Raw genomic sequence first — 21084 nt, forward strand, 5'->3', positions numbered from 1 at the left:
CTGAAACAGAAGATTCCACCTATGTTAGTATCTTTACTTGGTTGTTCATGACTTTACTACTTGCAAGGTGCCACTGTTAAGCCCCAGTAGTGCCTTCCCTAGCGGATAGCAAAGCAGCAGTAGAGAGGCTTTGTGATGTTGACCACAATACTCTGGTGGCCAGATTGGTGACATGTAGTGATTCTCCAATTAGACAACCCCGCCTTCTTTTTTTAAACAGAAAAACAGTGTGCTCTGCCATCCTCCAAGGATTTCAAAGCCACAACACCTTCAGGTAACTCATCCCCAAGGTGTGTGTGGGGTGTGTGTGTGTGTGTGTGTGTGTGTGTGTGTGTGTACATATATATACACACATACATACATACATACATACATACATACATACATACATACATACATATGCATGGAAGCTATGAATTCTAACACTTTTCCAACTAACTTCTAAAAACATTTTGTAGAGGAGCAGAGGTGTTTGATGCTTGTTTCTTCATTAATGAAATAAATGTAATAATGCTATTGATGTGTCTCACACTGTTCTGAAGCCCAAATTTGAAAATGACATAGGTATTATATAGACTTCACAAAGAAAAATAATTGCATTGCACTTATTGTTAACTTGTTTTCAATTCTGATTCTATGTCTGGGTGTTTCTAAGTTGACCTCATATCTAGTCTTTGAGTGTGGGACCAGAAATTACATTTGTTTTAGAATTAGCCACATTCTTTAGTTATGTCAACTTATGAGCTCTACTAACCCTGTTTCTGTGTTTTTATAATCATATGTACTGAAGTACAGTGTAAAAGCCAAAGCTGGACAGCTCTAAAGATGATTGTCTTTCTCTCACTCATATAACCTTATTATACCTTAAAACATCATGTAAATTTGTATTTGGTAAATTTTATTGAACTTAAAATATCCAAATGATTAGATTTATGACCAGAAATAAGGTTTCTTTTTCAGTGCTTTAAGAAAGTGCTATGTGTTTTATGGAGCTTTTACTAGTCATTGCTTGCTGGTTACATATTTTGTATGTGTATGTGCTGCTAGGGATACAACTGAGGTCCCCAGGAATGTTAAGCACAGGTGCTTTACCACCTTCTTGTACTTCTTGTTTGTTTTTGATGCAGCTTCTGGAGCTTAAACTCAAGGCCTGGACTCTGTCTCTGAAGTTTATTGCTTAGGGATAGTGCACGGCCATTTGAGCCACAGCACTAGTTTGGCTCTTTTGGTCATTAATTAGAGATCAAAAATCTCACAGACTTTCCTGTTTGGACTGGCTTTGAACCATGATCTGCAAATTTCCAGCCTTCTGAGTTACTGATTACAAATGTGAGCTATCAGCACTCAGCTTCTAGACATACATTTTTAAGGTCACTGTAAATGTTTTATACTTTTAAAATTCGCAGCTTACCTGGTTTTAAAAAAAAAAGGGCAATATTCTTGATGCCAACGTGTTGAATTTGGAAGGTAAAAATTAAGTCATTTTCTGAATAAATCTGTTGTATAAAGATAATTTTGTTTGTCAGTGGTTTGGAATTTTCCCCATGTCATTCAGCCACAAAAGTATCAAATCACTTTATCCTGTATGAGCATGTAATTCAGTGTTTATCCTGTGTGAACATGTAATTCGGCGTCAGAAAACATTACTGCACTTGTGACCTAGTTCTTTTCCAACTTTTCCTGAAAAAGAATAATTGTTATTAAGTTGATAAAGTTGTTATGTAAATACATGTGACATATATTGTGCTGTCTTGGATCTTTCTAGATTATTTCCATATGCATCATCTTATTTATTTAGCACTGAGCATGTGGTAATGTTTGTATAGGGTATTCATTGCCTTTTGCAGTTTTTTTGCCTTTTCCCGTCTTGAGGGATCTCGTAATGATTGTTGTCACCAAATACAAAAACAGATTCTGTGAGGGATCACCATTGTTCAAATAACTAGAACTATTTCAAGCTTATAATTTATTTTTCATGTTTTTGTTCTCAAAATAGGCATTAGCTCTTACTGTTAATATCTGGCAGTCTGTTAAGTAGTAAACTTTGTCAAGTTTGCTTTTGAAGTTAATAATGATGAAATCCAAACTCATTCAAAATGTCATTGCTGTTAGGCTTCTAGTTCCTGTATTACAAAGTTAATTCTGTTTTGCTTTTTTCTCTTATGCTAGGTTTAGCATTTGAAGTTCCTTTCTCTCTCCTGTAATACAAGAAATACTAACCAGATCTTCTTTTACTTAATGTTTCCTTATTGAATAGAATTTTACTTTGTTGATATAACTCTGCCATGTCAATTTCAAGTCATTTCTTACAGGTCGTAAAATTAGAAATGCATAATTTAAACTAAAAGTTTCTCAATTAGGAATTATAAATATAAGCATATTTTGTCAGACTTTGTGGAGAGTTTTAGCTACATGGGAAGGAGTTGTTTGTATTACATGGACATCTAATTATTTTAAAGGAATGGTAAACTTGATTTTTATAGTCCTTGTCAAATTGTTGGATTCTTCGTAGGCTTCCAAGGAGTATTTGCAATTTATTTTTCCACTAAGGATCTCAAACTACTACTTATAAACTAAGGTTCTCAGTAGGAGTCTTCCTTTTTTATTTCTTCTTTTTCTGAGGTCATCTGAAAACATTGCTTTCTTTAACTCTTGCTATTTGAGTATATTGTTCTAAGGAAGGCAGTTAGTGAAGGAAAAATGACACATGCTCAGGATGCACAGACTTCGGTGCTGTACTGCAGATGCTTGTTGCATTTTTTCCTATAAGGCTGCTCAGCTTCTGCTAAAGACATGCCACTTTTTAACAAAACTCCAATGTTTGGTTTATACTTAAATATGTTCACTTTTATCTTGTGATTTGGGCACTATTTCAATTTAGGGAGGCAGAATTTTACAAAATTAAAGGCAGGAAAACCATCAGCAGTTCACGTGGTGATTTAAACATGATTGATAATGTAGGACTGAATGGCAGCTTTTCAGCATGAACTGAATATAAATTTTTTGTCTTTGAAATTTCTTAGGATTTTAAATTACTTTTTTACTATATTTAAACAGAACTACATGTAATAAATCTATGAATAAGGCTTACCTACTGTCCTCACCTTTTCAAATGTTTCAGGAAGCCCTCTTCCTTCCAATAAATGCAAATTTCTTCATGTAAAGAAGCTGTTATAGTGAATGGTTTCTCTGGTGTAGTTATATCAGTTAACTTACCAGGTTGTTACTGAGTGTTCACGTAGTGCCAGTAGTTTGCTAGGTAAAAAAGAATTAACAGTGCCAAAGTCTTAAGAGTTTCTCGTGTTGTTTGTTTTCTTAAGATTGACGAAAAACATGTTAGTAATATAGGAACACAGTAATTTCAACTCTTAAGACAATAGGTATTAGAAATAAGCCAGGCTTTTCTTGGTTTCTCTGTTTTCTTCTTTTTAGAGTCACTATCTTTATTTCAGACAGGCTAGATGGCCTGTATACAAATTTGAGTTCATTGACTAGATATGTGACTGTTGACAAATTACTTACACTTCTTATTTCTCAATTTCTATGAGATAAGGGATATATTGATAGAAAATAACTGAGGCAGTTCTTGTGGAAAATTGTAAGTTAACTTTTAAGTATATATAAGACAGTGCCACTATTCAGTCAGTAAAAGAAACTCATTTTTATTATTTATTATTATAAAGATGCTATACAGAAGAGTTACTGTTACATCAAATAAAAAGTACTTTTTTTGGAAGGCTCATGTGGTTTGTTTTTTTTTTTTTTCATTGAAAAGGTGATGTGTTGGGGAGGTTATAGTTGCATAAATAATGAGTAAAAGTGTATTTCTTTTTAGACAATGGCACTCCTTCTCCCTGTTTTTCCCTCCCATCCCTACCCACAAGTTGTATAGTTCATTTACAACAGAGTATCTAGGGAATACCACTGATAAAAGTAACTCTTTAACATTTTGCCCCATTAAAATGTATCCTCAAGTGAAAGTGTTTTGAAATATACCCACATAGGATCAGGCATATATCTTGTATTTAGTTACCCAGTACAAAATACTTTTTGTCTCTGTGTGTTAAACTGAGAAAAACGTAAGGTGATCTTAAGATTATTCTACTTTCTGCTTTATGAAATGTTTCAAGTATATATTAATACCTTACCCTGTTAGTTCATAATAAAGTTTTATTTATTTTCTGACAACTTTAATTCATCTCAAATATTGATATAAAATGGGCAAATTCTGCAATTAAGAGTAAACTACAGATTTCTCTGTTTTCCCATCTCTGAAGGTTTGAGTAATTCAGTTTAGTTTCAAGGTTTTTTAATTTTTAAAAATTATCTTAAGTATATTTAGTTTTATGAGAGTGTATTATCTTAAGTATATTATATTAAGTAGTTGTATAAGAGTTTCTATTTAACTGATCTGATTATGAATATATCTTTTTTTCCTGGCTATGCATGCCTTTTCAAAAATTTTTAATTTTTTATTGTTGGGGTATTATATATATGTCAGGGTATATGTTAGTTATATTCACTAGATAGAAGGTGCATTACTTCTCATACACTGATAACCCTTCTCATGTTTTTGTCCCCATTTACCCTTCCCACACTCATCTTGTTTTCCCCCCTTCCCTTTCCTACTGTATCTGACTTTGTTACTTCGTATATTGTATATATGTCTGTTTGTTTATTTGAAATATGAATATATCTTGATTGTTGCCCCTTTCAATATTCTTATCCTTTCCTCCCCAGTGTTTTTTTCTTTTCCAGTTCTAAATGTCTATGAATGACTTCCATATAACAGTTTCTCTGTCCCTACTCTCAGACTCTCATGTTGTCTCTGTATGTGGCACCCAGGCAACCAACCTTCATTCTGTTTCCCTCCCTTCAGTCTCTTTGGCTTTTCAGTCTGCCATGTCCTTTACTAATAGATTCAGAGACCTAACATACTTTAAAAAAAGAAAGAAAAGAAAAGAAACCATATTGCCCCTTCTTGCCCAGAGAGTAAGATGCATACAGCCCTTTTTTGCCTTCCTTCGTAAGTAATTAGACATCTGTATTTTTTAAATCATTGCATTTATTAGTCTTATTCTGAGTATAGGTTGTTCTAGAATGGTGTTAATGCTTTTTTTTTTGTCCTGTATGTTCGTGTCAGGCTTATTTTTCTAGCCACATGCTGGTTTTTCTTTTTTACTGTTACAGGGATTGAACTCAAGGCCTCATACTTGCTTGACTCATTGGATTGACTTTCAAGCATAACAATTGCTAGTCCTGCTTTTTTGGAAATAGAATTTCAAAGACTTTTCTGCTCAAGCTGGCCTTGAGCTTGTGCTCCTTTGGATCTCAGTCTCTGAGTGTCTAGGACTACAGAAATAAACTACCTATACCCAGTTCACACTTCTGTTTTGATACTGAGATTCTGTGCTCTGTTCCCTTCTCTCCCATTGCTTGTCGAAGCATGTACTTCTTTCAGGTTTATCCCAGATTTCACTTCTTCTGTGACTGCTTCTGATTAGTTGGTAACATATCTTTCCCCAAATATGGATTGCCTTTTATATTTCCTTATCAGTGATGCAAGGGTTTACATCTACTACTAAAGTATTTCTATTTAAAAGTTTTTTTAAAAAATAAAATATTGAATAGCATTGATATGAAATACGTTTTCAATAAGTGATCATTTTCTTGGTGGGTATTAAGGAGGGTTGCTTCATAAGTGGCTTTCCCCTTACTTAATGGCTTCCCTTTGGTTTTATAGAGGCTGCAAGTCGGGCTATAGTCCAGTTCCTGGAGATTAATCAGAGTGAAGAAGCCAGTAGAGGCTGGATGCTTCTGACAACAATTAATTTGTTGGCATCTTCTGGTCAGGTGAGCTCTTAGTGTTACACATGATAACTCAGACTCTTTATTGTATCTTCTCTTGGGGCTTTGATAGAAAGCTTATCATCATTTGCTATGATCATCATCATCATCATTGGTTCCTGTAACTCTGCTATTGGGTTATTTCATGCTTTCCTATCTCTGTGAGGAACTCCTTATACATTTCACTCCTGAGGAACTGCGTGGCTCACAGTTGTGCATTCCCTTGTTGTCATGGTGTACCACACATAATTTTGGTACTGTTTTTACTTGAGGAAAAATGATGGATTGCTTGTAGCTGGAGACAAGTCATCTGGGAACTCTGGCTGAAAATTCTTGCTTAGAAAAATGTTACTCATCTAAGTTACTCAGCTAGTAAAGAATAAGTAATATTAAAAATACACATAAATATTTCTTATTTTTATGGGAAGTAGAGAACTTTACCATCTTGTCATTTGATTTATTGTGCAAATGGCTTTGTACTGGAGTGATGGCTCACTCCAGTAACACAGCACTCCAAGTGCTAAGGGAGGAACGTGGTGACTTCTGGGCCAGTGTGGGCTGTGTGGGGAGACTCTGTCTCTAAAAGGGCAGAAGAGTGATCTGAGATCAGGAATATCCCAGTCATTTGAAACAGCTCGAATGTTGCCAGATCAGGTTAGATGCAATAAGATCAAAATGAAGCATCATACTGCTTTGGTTAATGGGAAGAGAAAGTTAGTAATTAGCTGGAAAATGGTACATTTAAAAAGCAAATTCAGTGTTATGCTTTGATCTGCGTTTGTGTAAGTGCCATTTTCTGCTGGCAACAGCAAGAGACAGAGATGACTAAAATATGATCCTGACTCAACGGCAGAGATGAAATAGAGAAAGATAATACCACAGAACAGAATATTAGGATATGTTTAGCGCTAGGAAAATAGAATGTGAAATTACACATTTTGAGGGTTAGAGTAAGAAGAAAGATAGTCAATTAAGGAATAAGGCTAGGCCTAGTGGCTCAAGTCTATAATTCCAATAACTTAAGATGCAGAGTTTAGAGGGCAGAGTTTGGAGCCATCCTGAGCAAAAAGTGGCTGGACACAGTAGTTACTATCCAGGATCCCAGCCATTCAGGAAGTGTAGATAGGACAGTCTACACTAGGTTGCCCCCAGCTTCAGCAGAAGCATTAGACCTTACCTGAAAAATAATGAAAATCAAAAAGGGATGAAAATGTAGTAAAAGTGGCAAGGGTACCTGTTGAGAAAGTTCAAAAGCTTAGGCTGGGAGTTTGGCCTAGTAGAATGCTTGCCTAGCATGCACGAAGACCGGGGTTCAATTCCTTGGTACCACATACATAGAAACAAGCCGGAAGTGGTGCTGAGGCTCAAGTGGTACAGTGCTGACCTTGAGAAAGTTCAAGGACAGAGCTCACTCAAGCCCAGGACTGGCAAAAAAAGAAAAGAAAAAAAGAAAACCCTTGTGTTCAAAATCCAATGCCACAAAAAGCATTCTTAAAGTTTGAGGTATAATAGATATGTAAATAAAGTTGACTGTATGGTAGCCTGAGATGCTGAGAAATGGTAAGCCATAGGTGAGTAGTGCAATGGTGTTGGTGTGCAGAGATTGATCAAGCTGTAGATGGAAAGAAGGAATCATCCATCCATCCATTCATCCATCCATCCATCCATCCATATGTCTAACCTGTCTATGCAGGTGTTTAAACTCAGGGCTCAGCACTTGCTAGGCAGGTATTATCATTTGAGCCACAATCCAAGCCTTTTATTCTTTATGTTTTTAATAGGGTTCTGGGTTTTTTGTATAATCAGGCCTAGACAGGGCTCTGATTGTCCTATTTATGTTCCCATGTAGCTTGAATGATAAGAATGTCTCACCACTCCTAGATTATTGGTTGAGATGAAGATCTTACTGTTTACCCAGGCTGACCTTGAGCCCTAATACTTCCAGTCTCCACTCTTTGAATGGCTGGAATAATAAAAGTGAACCATATACTACTTGGTCTTGGCAGAACTTATTGTACTCCTTCTCCTCTCCATTGCTCTCTTTTTACATTAGTGTAGATTTTTAAAATTAGTTTTCTCATTATTCTCACCCTCTGGCTGTTTGTATTTCTGATCTATACTACCTCTAGCTAATTTGAGTTCAGGTTCTATCGCTTTTTTGTTCTTAACATCTCACTAAGTAAGATACCAGTCAAACTATATATAATGTGAGGCCATTTTCGAGAAATGGCCTCAATATTCATTGAATATAAAAAGTGGGTATAAATATACTCATTCTTCACTGAGTGCAATAATATGTGGATCAGTCAATGATCTACATACTTGGATGATAAGCTAAAGCAAGGTATATACATGATAAAGTGCAATTGCTTCACTTATAAAAGGGCTCAGAGTACCCGTCACATGATCTAACCTTTTATCATATGATCTAACCTGCTTTGCATCTCATTTTAATTCCTTACAATTTCTATTTCATTCCTATCAGTATTGATCCTGCACATTTCTAGTAGGCTGTATGTATTGCCATTGTAAGGATTGAGAGATGAAGTAGATACCATGACCGTGCCGATGCTACTAGGGCGATGCTGAAGGGGGGGATGTTTGATCTACATGAGCCCAGCTTTCTACATACCGCCTGACATACCCTCACCACTCCGAAAGAAAACTGCCATGCCATTCCAGATGCACTCTACCTTTATGTCAAACTGCACCTTGGAAAAATTGGATAATCCTGTCATATTTCTGAGCAATATTGAAATTTTGCTGTAAGATGTTCTGTAATTTCTTCCTGGAAATCTAGGGGAATAATATAGATATACATTGGATTGGTGATGGCTATATCTCTTTTGTCTTCCTGGCTCTAAAAATGAAAAGAACAAAAATAGAACCGCTAGTAAAGCAAATGGTATTCTGTAATTTAGTGCTGATTTAGCAGTTCATATTGTCTAATAGGTATGTACCATTTTAAAAAAAAATCCGTCTTATAATACAGAAATGTGATGGTCAGGTAAATTAAGTAACTTACCCAGGTTTGTGCCAGTCGTGTTTTCCTCTAGATCCTAAATTGTATTTCTTAGAATCAAGCTGTCTATAAATAAGTAACTAAATAAATTCAGGAATTACTAATAAATAAGTTAGTAAGTAATAATGACCAGTTCTATATTTGATTAAAGCAAATTTGTCCAAACAGAAAATTGGATGTTTCTTGGCATGTACTTTTTGGGAGATTTTTGTGTGTTTATTTTTGTGGAAGTGATAGGAAAGTTATTAATAGGTGCAAACACTTGAAGTAGACTGAAGGTAATCTTTAGGGTAAAACTAACTGTGGAGTTAGCTTTCAGTCCTTACACGCACCTAAAAATGATCTTTATAATATAATTTTTGGCTTTACATTTGTGAATTGTTTAAGTATACCTACTACAGTCTCACGTGTCTGTCTATTCACGCATTTATTGTCTTCTTCTAGAAAACCGTGGACTGCATGACAACGATGTCCGTGCCTTCCACCCTGGTTAAGTGCTTGTATTTGTTCTTTGACCTTCCCCATGTGCCCGAGGCAGGTGGAGGTGCACAGAACGAGTTGCCACTAGCAGAACGCAGAGGACTGCTCCAGAAAGTTTTTGTACAGGTATGCTGTCTGTTGATTGTCAAGGCACTGGACTTACACTGAGAATGCTGCTTACAAACATGTTTTCACCCATGTGGCCAAGGCTGATATCAAATTGACTCCATCTGCCTCAGTATCTCCAATGCAGGAGAGACTACCAAACTACATAATCCTTTTTAAATTTGATTTCAATGTGTTTCTTATAAGCTTTCCCCTCCTATAATCATACTATTTGGAAATCCAGCAATAATGTTAAATAATTAGGAATAATTGAGTGAGGCACAAGCAATTATGTTTCTCTGAACAGACTCAGCTATTAAAAGTATATTGAATATAAACATCCTTTTAATGAATTAATCAAAAACAAAATGTTGACAGATTTCATATTATATATTATTATTTGGATATTATTTTTGTAGTATTGAGAACTGCTGTTCAACTGTCTTTTAAATAGGCTTATAAGAATTAAACAGTTGTTTATTTTCATTGGGTCTTCCCTCCTCCCTTGCAAAGCTCCTGTCTTCTGTTTCCACTGTTCTTCTAATAGCACTGTGGTGAACTGAGGTTTCAGAGACTTTAATGAGATAGAGTGATACCCTTTCTTTGGATAAAAATTTCAAAAGAAGCAGCCTCATTTAAAATATAACTTTTCCAGAAAATGTAAATTTTTGGCTAAAAATGGCTAATACTATATGATGATCTTCCTAAAGTCATTAAACACTTACAAAAATAAATAAATCTAATTGTTATGGCCTAGTAAGAAGTAAGGCAAGGTAATTGTGCACTTGGCTTCCATTTTGCAAGATGAAATACATTTTAGATGCGCTCTGCATAGTAATGCGTATAGTTAATACTGCTGTACTCTTCACTTACAGTCACTAAGATGATTAATTGATTTGCTCCCCCCCCAAACACAATAAAAGGTAAAAAGTAACAACAATACCTTTGAATCAGGATGTCTGGATTCATGTAACCTGAGGTACAATACTACAATACTGAAGACAGTAATATCTGCCAAAAGGATTTTTGCGAGGTTTAAATGAAATACTATGTAAGTCTGTGGTTCCCTGCTTACCATGTCACTGACATTAAAAGAAACTATGAACCTGGCACCGATGATTCATATATATATATCTAGCTGCTCAGGAGGCTGAGATCTGAGGATTGCAGTTTGAAGCTAGCTGGGGCAGGAAAGTCTGTGAAACTGTGGTCTACAATCAACCACCAAAAGTAAGAAGTAGAGCTGTGGCTCAAGTGAAACAGTGCTAACCTTGAGCAAAACAGGTTACGGACAGCACCCAGGCCTCGATTTCAAGCCCTGTGACTGGTGTGAGTGTGCACACACACACACACACACACGCGCGCGCGCGCGCGTGCGCGCGCACCGTGTGTGGTTACTGCAATTACCAGATAGGTCAAAAGGAAAGAGAAGACAGTGGGTCTGTGCCTAAGGAGGTAGGAAGGGCACGATGATGGTAACATGCTCAGCACCTGCAGAGGATGCCCTTACGGCAGGTGTAATGCTTTGAAGAGGTGCTGTTGCTTAAATGATGGGGTTGAGGAACATTAGGATAGCTTGAGGAAGAACAAAATCAGGAATGGCAAGTTACTAAAGCAGCAAATGCTTACTGAGCGCTTCATTTCTTAGATAGAAAACAATCTCATAACTTGATAGCGTTTATCTTCTAAATGATTATGTGAACAAGTAGTAGTCAGGATTAAAACTCAGGTTTATCGGACACTCAAATTAGATTGGATTGGAAAAGTCATGCGAGTAAATGAAGAAATAAATACTGTAAGAATGAAAAGTGCTTGAAGATCTTGTTGATTAATGTAATGGATTAGGTGTTTGATGATTAGACCAAAGAAAGCCCTTCCAAAAAACTAATTGATATCAGGCAATAAATGGAAGTTGTGCTTAATACTTCTGACGCCCAAATAAGCAAAGTAACATATTCTTTAAAAACTAAAAAAGAAAAGAAAAAAAAATCCTGTATTTGAGAACAAGAATTCTGACTAAGGAAAAATGTAGGGTTCACTTCAGTATCCTGTAATTATGGAACATTAAGGCTAAAGGGAACTCATAGTGTAATGGAAATTGCATTTGTGCTTGATGACTGAGGAATCTGCTGTCATTGTTGGTGGCACACAGCAGGTGGGCAGTAGGGAAGAGTGCCACCCTCTCGTACTCCCTGCTCACTACTCCTCATAGGTCATGACTTCCTTTGCATCCTCCTCATCCAAGGCTGCATATTACTTGGATTATTTTCTCTAGGAAACTACCACACCTGATTAAATATTTTACAATAAGTGGAATCTTCCTGTCTGTACGAGGTGGCAGATGGTTTGTTGCCCGGGGCCTTCTGTTGGTGCTGGGTCATGCAGGCATGCACTGTCATTAGCATGGCCACACTTGGATAGACATAGTAGCTGAGTTCTGTGTGTGGCAGTGCTTAGTGTAGAGGCAGAAGAGAAAGGCAGGTAGACTCTTGTTTCTTATTCTGTAAAATAAAAAGGATTATACTTGATTGCTTAGAGGAATTATTTTGTCTATAAAGACTAAGAAACAATTACCTTAGGATCATTAAATTAGTTTATTTGTGACCAGGAATTTGATTGTGATGAGGGGCGGGGACTTACTGTCTTGGGATTGAATTTCTGGATTACAAATTAGAAACATGGCATTTGTCCTAGTAATCGCATACGGTGGTATCAGATGCAACAGCGAATGTAATTGACTTTGTAGCCTTCTGAGCACATAACTCCTTGAGGTACATTTGACTATCTGTGCTCACATGTAGAAAAGACAAATCCACATTACGTATTAATGGACATTAAATGTCCAGTAGTTTCTTTTATGTTTTATAGATGAAAGGACCCATATTTACTGATGAAGAACTATTTAACTGTTTTCCTGAATTCTTAGTATTTTTTCTTTCCTTTCTGATCCTTGCCATCTATGAACTAAGTTTTTGTATCTAAGGAAGCTTTTACACGAGATTGGAACGGAAGACCTATTTTTAAAATTGGCCATAGTATTTAAATGCCTCTTTTTTTGTTTAGCAATTTTTCTACTAATGTTGAAGTGCCTTAATTTCATGAATAGTTTTCTTTCTTGAGAATAAAATGATTTCATCAATTCTGTGTTTTAAAAAAATACTTGGATGAGCTAGGCATGGTAGCTCACTAAAAAACCGGACATGGGATTGTGGCTCAGGGGAATGGTAGTATTCTTGAGCTGAAGAGCTCAAGGACAGGGCCCAGACCCCATCTTCAAGCCCCATGACCCACCAAAATATTCTCATTTTGATGAGAATATTTAGCACAAAGCACAGTTAACTTTTTCTGACAGTGAACTTGAGTTAAAAGGGCAATATCCATTGAAAATAGAAACCATTGTTGAGTTCTCAGATAGTAGGCTCCTAATAGTGGGAGAAGTGGCTTGAACTCAGGCACTGGGCACTGTCCTTGGGCTTTCTCAAGACTAGTGCTCTACCCCTTGAGCCAAAGCAGCATTTCTGGCCTTTTCTGTATCTGTAGTCCCGAGGAATCAAACCCCAGGTCTTTATGAGTGCGAGGCAAGCACTCTACCACAATGTCATGGCCCTGGCCCTAATGAAAAATATTTTAAGATCTATTTCAAATTTCTTTCTTAGGCTTCTTGGTTTTTTAGAAACATATTATAATTACCTGTGTGTAGTAAAAACTAAGTTAGAAAAATAAAATGCTAACCATGAAAGATATTGCTGTAATACCCTTTCTCAAACCAAGTTCTGCAAAGTTATTATGATGAAGAGAAGCCATTAAACATTTTTTAATAAGCTAACTTAAGTAGGATGGATTTAATGATTCAGCATAACACATCTAAATTATAGATGTCTTTAAAAGTGTTGCCTATAAATAAGCATGAATCATTGTGGTTTCAATAACTTCGCTTAGTGTTTACCATGAACTTTTGAATTGCACTTAGAACCCATCCTTTTCTGTCTCTTCCCTTTCCTCTACCATTTATTTGTTTATATACACTTTTATATTCTCTCTTTCTCTCTCTCTCTTTCTCTCTCTCTTTAAGATCTTAGTGAAGCTTTGCAGTTTTGTTTCCCCAGCAGAAGAGCTGGCTCAGAAAGATGACCTCCAGCTTTTGTTTAGTGCAATAACCTCTTGGTGCCCTCCCTACAACCTTCCTTGGAGGAAGAGTGCGGGAGAAGTCCTGATGACCATATCCCGGCACGGGCTTAGTGTCAACGTAGTGAAGTATATTCACGGTGAGTTACTCTTCACATGGTCATCTCACATGGTCCCATTCACTCCTACTTTTCTTCATTTGATGGCAGATTTACAACTGTCTCTTAGCTATTTAAATATTGGTCTTTAAATGAAAAATTGAATTTTCCAGGAGAAAAAATACGTGTGGAACATTTCAAATATGAAAAATTCTCATGAGTTCTGAATGGACATGAGTCTCATGAACTTTTCTGCCTGTGCTGGCTTTGAATTGTGATCTTCAGATCGCAGACTCTTGAGTAGCTAGGATTATGAGTATGAGCCCCTGCACCCAGCTCAAAGGCATGTATTTTTTAAATGCCGTACTTACCAGTTGTCTTTTGAAATGTTGTAGTTACCATTCATTCTGAATATATTTCATAAATAGCCCAGTAGTATTCTCTTTAATTCAGAAGAGATGAGATTAGGTAGATTCTTCATGAATGTTAAAGAGAAATTATCTGTCTCAGGTTCATATATAATAGTACACTCTCCTTCCAGACCTTTATTTAGGGGATAATTGCTGTAGCCTTGCAAGTATTTCATTTATTTTACATGCATACATATGTACATAGCAGGGATGCTAATTTTCCTTGGTTTACATATATAATTGTGAATCTTTCAAACCAATCAGTATAACTCTTTGTTAGATTGCTTAAATGGGATATGTTAAGCCTAATGTGTAATAAGTTCTATGTTTCTTTTTGTTCCTGGCAGCTCCTTAGTGATGGGAGAAACTGTTTAAAGTAGTATGATTCAGTATACGTGTGGTTTTCAAAACTATAATATAGAAGAGTATCTCATTATTCTTTTGCTCAGGTTTTAGTTAAATCAATTAATGAAGTTTCCTTCAGAAAGTTCTTAAACCTTCATCCTTTTACTATGTCATAATAAAAGGCTAAAGAAAGAGAAATTAGAAGTGACCAGTTATTATATGCAGTAATAAAAGTTCAGTGTAAGAGGTAAAAACTAAAACAAAAAAACTAACATTTTCAACATGTTCCTATATTATACTTTACTTAGAGGTCAGGTTCTCCCATTGAATTTGAATCTTCTATTTACTTTCAGAATATGTAACATTCATTTTAGAGGCATATTAAAACTTAACTTTCAGCTAAGTATCCATGGCTTACATCTGTAATTCTGACTACTCAGGAGACTGAGATCTCAGTTTAAAGGCAACCCCTGCAAGAAAGTCCACCATGAGACTTCTCTGCAGTTGACTACCAAAAAGCCAATTAACCATAGAAAACTGGAAGTGGCACTGTGACTCAAAAGTGGTAGAGTAGTAGACTTGAGCTGAAGAGCTCAAGGACAGCACCCAGGCCCAGAGAGCAAGCCTCATGACCGACACACACACACACAGAACAACGGTTTTAAATTTTTCAAAATTAAAATTTGAAGTCCATTGAAAATATACTACACTACTTGTGGGGGTTGGGATGGGAAGGGGGAAAACTAGGAGAGCACAAGGAAAGAGGTGATATTGTGCAAAAGGAAATATACTCGAGGTCTGACTTATATAACTGTAACCCGTTTGTACGTTACTTTTATAATAACAATAAAATGATGAGGTTAAGAAAAAAAAAGAAAAAAAGAATTCGTAAGCAGTAGATATAAATAGTAACTACTTATTTCATTATTTATTCCTACAGAAAAAGAATGTTTATCTACATGTGTTCAGAATATGCAGCAATCTGACGACCTGTCTCCCCTAGAAATTGTTGAAATGTTTGCTGGGCTTTCTTGTTTCCTCAAAGATTCCAGTGATGTTTCTCAAACTCTTTTGGATGATTTTCGGATATGGCAAGGATATAATTTTCTTTGTGATCTTTTGCTTAGGTAAGTACCAGAATTATTTCTGAAAGTGTCTGCTCAGTTGTTTATTTTTTTAATCAAAGGGAACAATGTGTTGAGATTATAGAGGTGATTTGCTCACACATTTAATGTATGAGATATGCTTTGATGTCCTGTTTTACTCTCCTTTTCCTGCCTTTTCTGCCAACAAAATAGAAGACTGTAATCTAGAGTAAAATAGGTTAGATATTAATAAAAGTGTTCCTGTTTAGAAAATGCTTGAGAAGAGGTTACATGAATGTAAATAACATTTTCCTGATGTATAAATAAATATTATTTTTGTTTTTTTATATCTAGTGGTTTTATTAATGAAGCTATAGGAAGAACAGTTTTTTGGTTTTTTTTTTTTTTTTAAATCCAACAAGAGGTCCTTTTATTCATTTGGGGTGGGTTTTGGAAACGCAGTGCAACTTTATAAAGTCAAGGGTGCCAGGAAAGCAAGCCTGCCAAAGTGCAGAGTAGCGCAAGAAGCTCGCTGGAACCTTCCAGCCCAATGGACACCCTTGACACAATCAGCCACAGTTGCTGGCCCAAGAACTGCCAGGCACACATCAGAGTGAGATCAGAGCGCCTGTTCCATCCAAGCTCCGGACTCCATCCAGCTGTCTTTGTCATATACTAATGTGCAAAGAAAAAAAAACAAAAATATATTCACACAGGATCTCCAATTGGTGATCCAGCCTGGCTTTCACACGGGGGTCTCCTCTGCCATCTTTTTGAGAAGTCCAGCTGCCAGTGGAGAGTGGCGTGAATTCATAGAGCCATCTTTGTCCCGGATCTTTAGCTGAACTTTCCGGTTAGTTCTCCTCCACTCGGAATATAGCTGGCAATGGTAGCAGAATGAGACCAGAGTCAGGATGACATAGATGGTGAAGAGGGCTATGGTGAGTGCAATGAGCCCCAGAGCCTCCAGTCGGCTGGAGGTGGTCCTGGGCCCGGCACAGGCATAGCCAGCCTGAGATGGCAGCCAGGAGCATGATGAACAGAGAGCACACCATGTCACAGCACAGTGTCTGTTTCTCTGTCCGAGGCCCCAGGTCCCTCAGCCACTCTGAGAGGCTGGGGCCATTTTTCTACTGCAAACTCTCTGTGGCACAGCTCACAGTAGCTGGTGTTGGGTGAGGAAAGCCACTTCTCCTGGCAGCTCTTGTGCACGGCTCCCAGTGTGCCAGTGCAGCCACAAGGGGACAGCAAGCTCTCTCAGTTGGCTCCCTCATGGCAGAGCTGGCAGAAGGGATAATCAGTGGACATGTCCAAGTCATGGATGATGGCTGAGAGAAGCTGGCCATTCCTTGATGTCACCTGTGCCACATACTGGGGTGGCCCGAGGCCCGTGTTCTTCACCACCTTAAAGAAGGCCGGGCTGCCAGAGTAGTCACATAGGGAGCCCGGGAGGTACAGCAGTCGCCTGTCCTCATTGCCACAGGGAGCCCTTGTCCTCAGGGCCCAAGGCCCATGGTCCCAGGAGCCTGATCTCAGGCCAGGCCTGGTCGGCTGCACAGGCCCCTCAATTCACCCTGGCCAGAGTCCTGGCCCGGCCTGGCCTGGCAGTGCTTTCTCTCTCAGCTCCGGCTGACACCTGTGTCCCAGAACAGTTATTTAAATTGAGTAAGACCTTTGAAATTCATATAAAAAATAAGTCAGTTTTTCCAAAAAGGTTTTACTTACCTGCTTTTCCATTTCATATGCTAATTATTTTTTAGTGTTTCTGTCCTAAATTGATGAAATTAGCTGTTCATGTTACTACTAGAGTGTTAATTGGTGCCACACTTTGAGAATGAAGGTTGATAACATATTACTCAATACTTCAAGAGTGTTCATACTCAGACCCAATTCTTACCTGTGGTTATTGATCCTAACTGTGATTCTAAAGGTTTTATGGGTATTAGTGTCTTGTGTTTTGTTTCCTATCCTCTGTCTCCCTGCCTCAACTGTGGTTGCTTCTTGGTAGCCGTGTGTGTGCGCACACGCATGCACACGCGTCTATGCCATCCTAGGACTTGAAGTCAGGGCATTGCACTCTCACTTGGCTTTATTTGTTCCAAGGCTGGCACTATACAGCTTCAACCACACCTTCTTGTCTCTGTGGTTGCTTGTTGAGGAGAGCTTACGTTAATACAGAGGCATACATAGCTGGATAACACAAAAAAAAAAATGAGAAAAAAGAAGGCTACACTATGTCTGTGACATGACAAAAATTTTTATAAGCCTAAAGTTATCACATTGAAAGACAAGTTTAAAAACAGATTAGGATTTGAAAAGTGGTCTGTTATGAAACTGAGCATTAAGATTTTTTTTAAAACTTTTTTTATATTTTTTATTGTAATTAATAGAGGGGTTACAGTTATATTTGCCAGATAGAAGAAGCATTACGCATTACTTCACACACATTGATACCCCTTCTCATGTTTTTGTCCCCATTTCCTTCCCCTCCCTCCTGTTGTTTGTTTTTTTTTTTTTTTAACATTTTTATTCTCAGTAAAGCCAGAATCATAAGGTAACTTCTTTGCGACTTTAATCAGTATTCTTTCAAAAGGAATTAAGGTAATTTAAAAAATTTCTGTATATACCAAGAACTTTATCTAACAGTATTACCTGAATAAATTAATGCAATGCAGATAAAATTCTTAGAACTGTTCCAAAGGAGTTTATTTTGAAACATTACTAATAGAGAAAATGTCTTAGGATGGAAAGTAATGCACCTACTACCTGGTGAATGTAACTGTAATCCTTCTGTACATAACCCCAACAATAAAAAAAAAAGAAAATGTCTTAGGATGGAGTATTCTTGAGGGTTCGCTGTTAATCAGTTAAAACGTATGTGAACTTAGCCCTTTAGAGAAATTTGGAAAAAATATTTAATCCTTTTATCATTAAAAAAAACTTTTTACCAAAGATCAGTGGTTTATCTAAAGTAACATAATTAGTGTTAAAATTAGCACTTATACTCTTATCATATTTTCAGATTGTTGATCTGATTTTCTTTGATATATATTATGATGTGTTTAGATAAAACATGTATGTGTGTAGATATAAGAAACATTGTAATAACCTTTCCAAAAAATTAATATGTTTATTTCCTGAATATAAAATTGAAAAATACTTTCTGCACTAAGTGGAAGACTTAATAAATAACAATAATAATAACAATAATAAATTTGCTCAATTGTACTTTTTCTAGATTGGAACAAGCAAAAGAAGCAGAATCCAAAGATGCCTTGAAAGATCTAGTTCATCTGATAACTTCTCTAACAACATATGGAGTCAGTGAACTCAAACCAGCTGGTATTACCACAGGGGCACCTTTTTTATTGCCTGGATTTGCAGTCCCTCAGCCTGCAGGCAAAGGTGAGTTGTAACATATCTCCATCCTCTCTCCTAGCTACACAGAGAAAGGAGAAGGCTGTCTTTATGGTAGACAATTCATCCTTGCACGTGGTTATTAATATGCCTTATCTTTTACAAATGGTATCACTTGAAACCAGATAATGATGAAACTCCAGAAAGTTTGTATTTTCTCATATTATCCTAAATCTAGCTCTTGTCTTAGCTAATACATCAGTTCTTCTGTCACATGTACTTGGGCATTTTTGCATCTAGAAATTTGTCTAAAGTTGGTTTATGATAAAACTATAGATAATACAAAGCTAGGAGTTTCCCAAAAGAAGCAGCGCATTGGAAGAATGGGTTAAATACACTCCTAATATGGGTTGCGTGTGTGTGTAAGTAAAATAGATAGAACTAGGAACCTTGAGCTATGTGGGACTGGGACAAATGGTAGAGAGTTACGAAAGGCGTGACACTGGTCTACGTGCATTGGACTCCTAAGGTAACACATTGAATTGAAACCCCTTTACACAACTACTTAACGATAAAAATATTTTAAAAAGAACAAACATATTGTTGACAAATAACTGAAAATGAATGAATATTTAGTGTTTGCCATACATTGAATCAATTTGTGTTAAAAGTGAAAATTGAAATAATATAATAAGCTGAAGATGGAAAAACTTCTTTATATTTTTCAGAAATAGTTGTGCCAAAATTTCTGAACAACCTTCTAGTCCATAGTATATTTTTCTGAGTTCTGTATTTACCTTATATCTAAAATTCAGCTTGTTCTGTAGGGCCTGGGTTTTTTTTTGTTAATTTTGCAAATGCTAAAGCATTTGTAATGGCTTTAGACCTGTGGACAGTTTTAGAGATAAGCACTTATTTTCATGTCCCTCAATAAAAACTTTCTTTCTGTGTTAACTTCTCAACAATGATTATTATTAGTCTCATGAATCATGTTTATTTTTTCCTAATTCATATATTTGAGAATCAGATGTTTAAAAATATACTAAGGAGCTGGACGTTAACAAATGTTGCCTTACCAAATGTTTATATAAAGGAATTGCAATTTGTGGTCTCCATACAGAATAAACTTCTAAACTAATCTTAAAGAAATTATGGAGATATATAAATGTGAAGAGAAAATGGGAATTTAAGAATTTCCATCCCTCCTAATCCTCTGTTTCTGTTCTTTCCTGCTCTTGGGCTTATTACTCCGGCGTCCATGTCTTTTCAACTTGAAAGATTGTTCTTACATTCAGCATCAGTCTTATTGATCTTCAAGTGAAAAAGACTGGTCCACCTTGAGAAACTAGCTGTACACAATACACTTTTATTTTTTCTAAAGCAATTGGTTTTTCAACCTATATTATACTTGAGTTGAAATATTCATGAGGCTACTACACCAGAGGTTTAATCAACATGTCTGTATATGGGTGTCTTTAAAACAGTATGTGTGCATGCAGGTTCTGGAATTTGAGGCTAGTACTCTACTACTGAGCCATAGCCCTGCGTCTAGCTTTTTTGGTAGTTTATTAGGGATAAGAATCTTGTAGGCTTTCCTGCTCAGTATGACTATGAACTGCAATATTCAGACCGACCCAGTCTCCAGAATTGCAAGGATTTTGTGTGTGGGGGTGGGAGAGGTCATAGTGCATAGACTCTGGCCTGGGCACTTCAGCTCTTCAGCTCAAGGCTACTGCCCTACCCCAGAGCCTGGGTATTGACACTGAGCTCTTCAGCTCAAGGCCACCCCCTTGAGCCACAGTGTCACTTCCAGTTTTCTAGCGTTAGTTGGAGGTAAGAGTCTCAGGTCCTTTTGTGCCCGGGCTAGCTTTGAACCATGATCCTCAGATCTCAGCCTCCTGAGTAGCTAGGATTACAGGCGTGAGCCACCACCCACGGCTAGCAAGGATTACTTCTGTGAACCATCAGCTCCCAGCAATCATAGTTTTTAATTGAATTATTTGACTCTGTTGAAAAAAGTAAAATCTTTAAACAGGCAATAGTCTTTCTAAATAGTTTGATGTTGAAATTCATGGTGTGCTTAAGCAGATTAGTTTGCCATAAGTAAAAAAAAGTAAAATCTTTAAACAGGCAATAGTCTTTCTAAATAGTTTGATGTTGAAATTCATGGTGTGCTTAAGCAGATTAGTTTGCCATAAGTAAAATATCAC

The 21084-nt window shown here is 36.8% G+C and overlaps 1 protein-coding gene and 1 pseudogene across 4 annotated transcripts in view; one reads left to right on the top strand and one right to left on the bottom strand.

The window, feature by feature from the left end:
- Positions 1–21084, top strand: part of Wdfy3 (WD repeat and FYVE domain containing 3) — a 179624-nt gene that overhangs the window by 22225 nt on the left and 136315 nt on the right. For all 4 annotated transcript variants that reach the window (XM_090343279.1, XM_090343281.1, XM_090343280.1 and 1 more), the window contains exons 3-7: positions 5744–5853; positions 9314–9475; positions 13527–13719; positions 15373–15559; positions 18756–18922. In XM_090343279.1, coding sequence (XP_090199405.1) covers positions 5744–5853; positions 9314–9475; positions 13527–13719; positions 15373–15559; positions 18756–18922 — 819 coding nt within the window. The remainder of the gene's footprint in view (positions 1–5743; positions 5854–9313; positions 9476–13526; positions 13720–15372; positions 15560–18755; positions 18923–21084) is intronic.
- On the bottom strand, positions 16263–17042 carry LOC150055495 (E3 ubiquitin-protein ligase MARCHF2 pseudogene; annotated as a pseudogene).

This window comes from Megascapheus bottae, chromosome 13 (genome assembly GCF_031878675.1).
Source record: "Megascapheus bottae isolate mThoBot1 chromosome 13, mThoBot2.hap1, whole genome shotgun sequence".
NCBI lineage: Eukaryota > Metazoa > Chordata > Mammalia > Rodentia > Geomyidae > Megascapheus > Megascapheus bottae.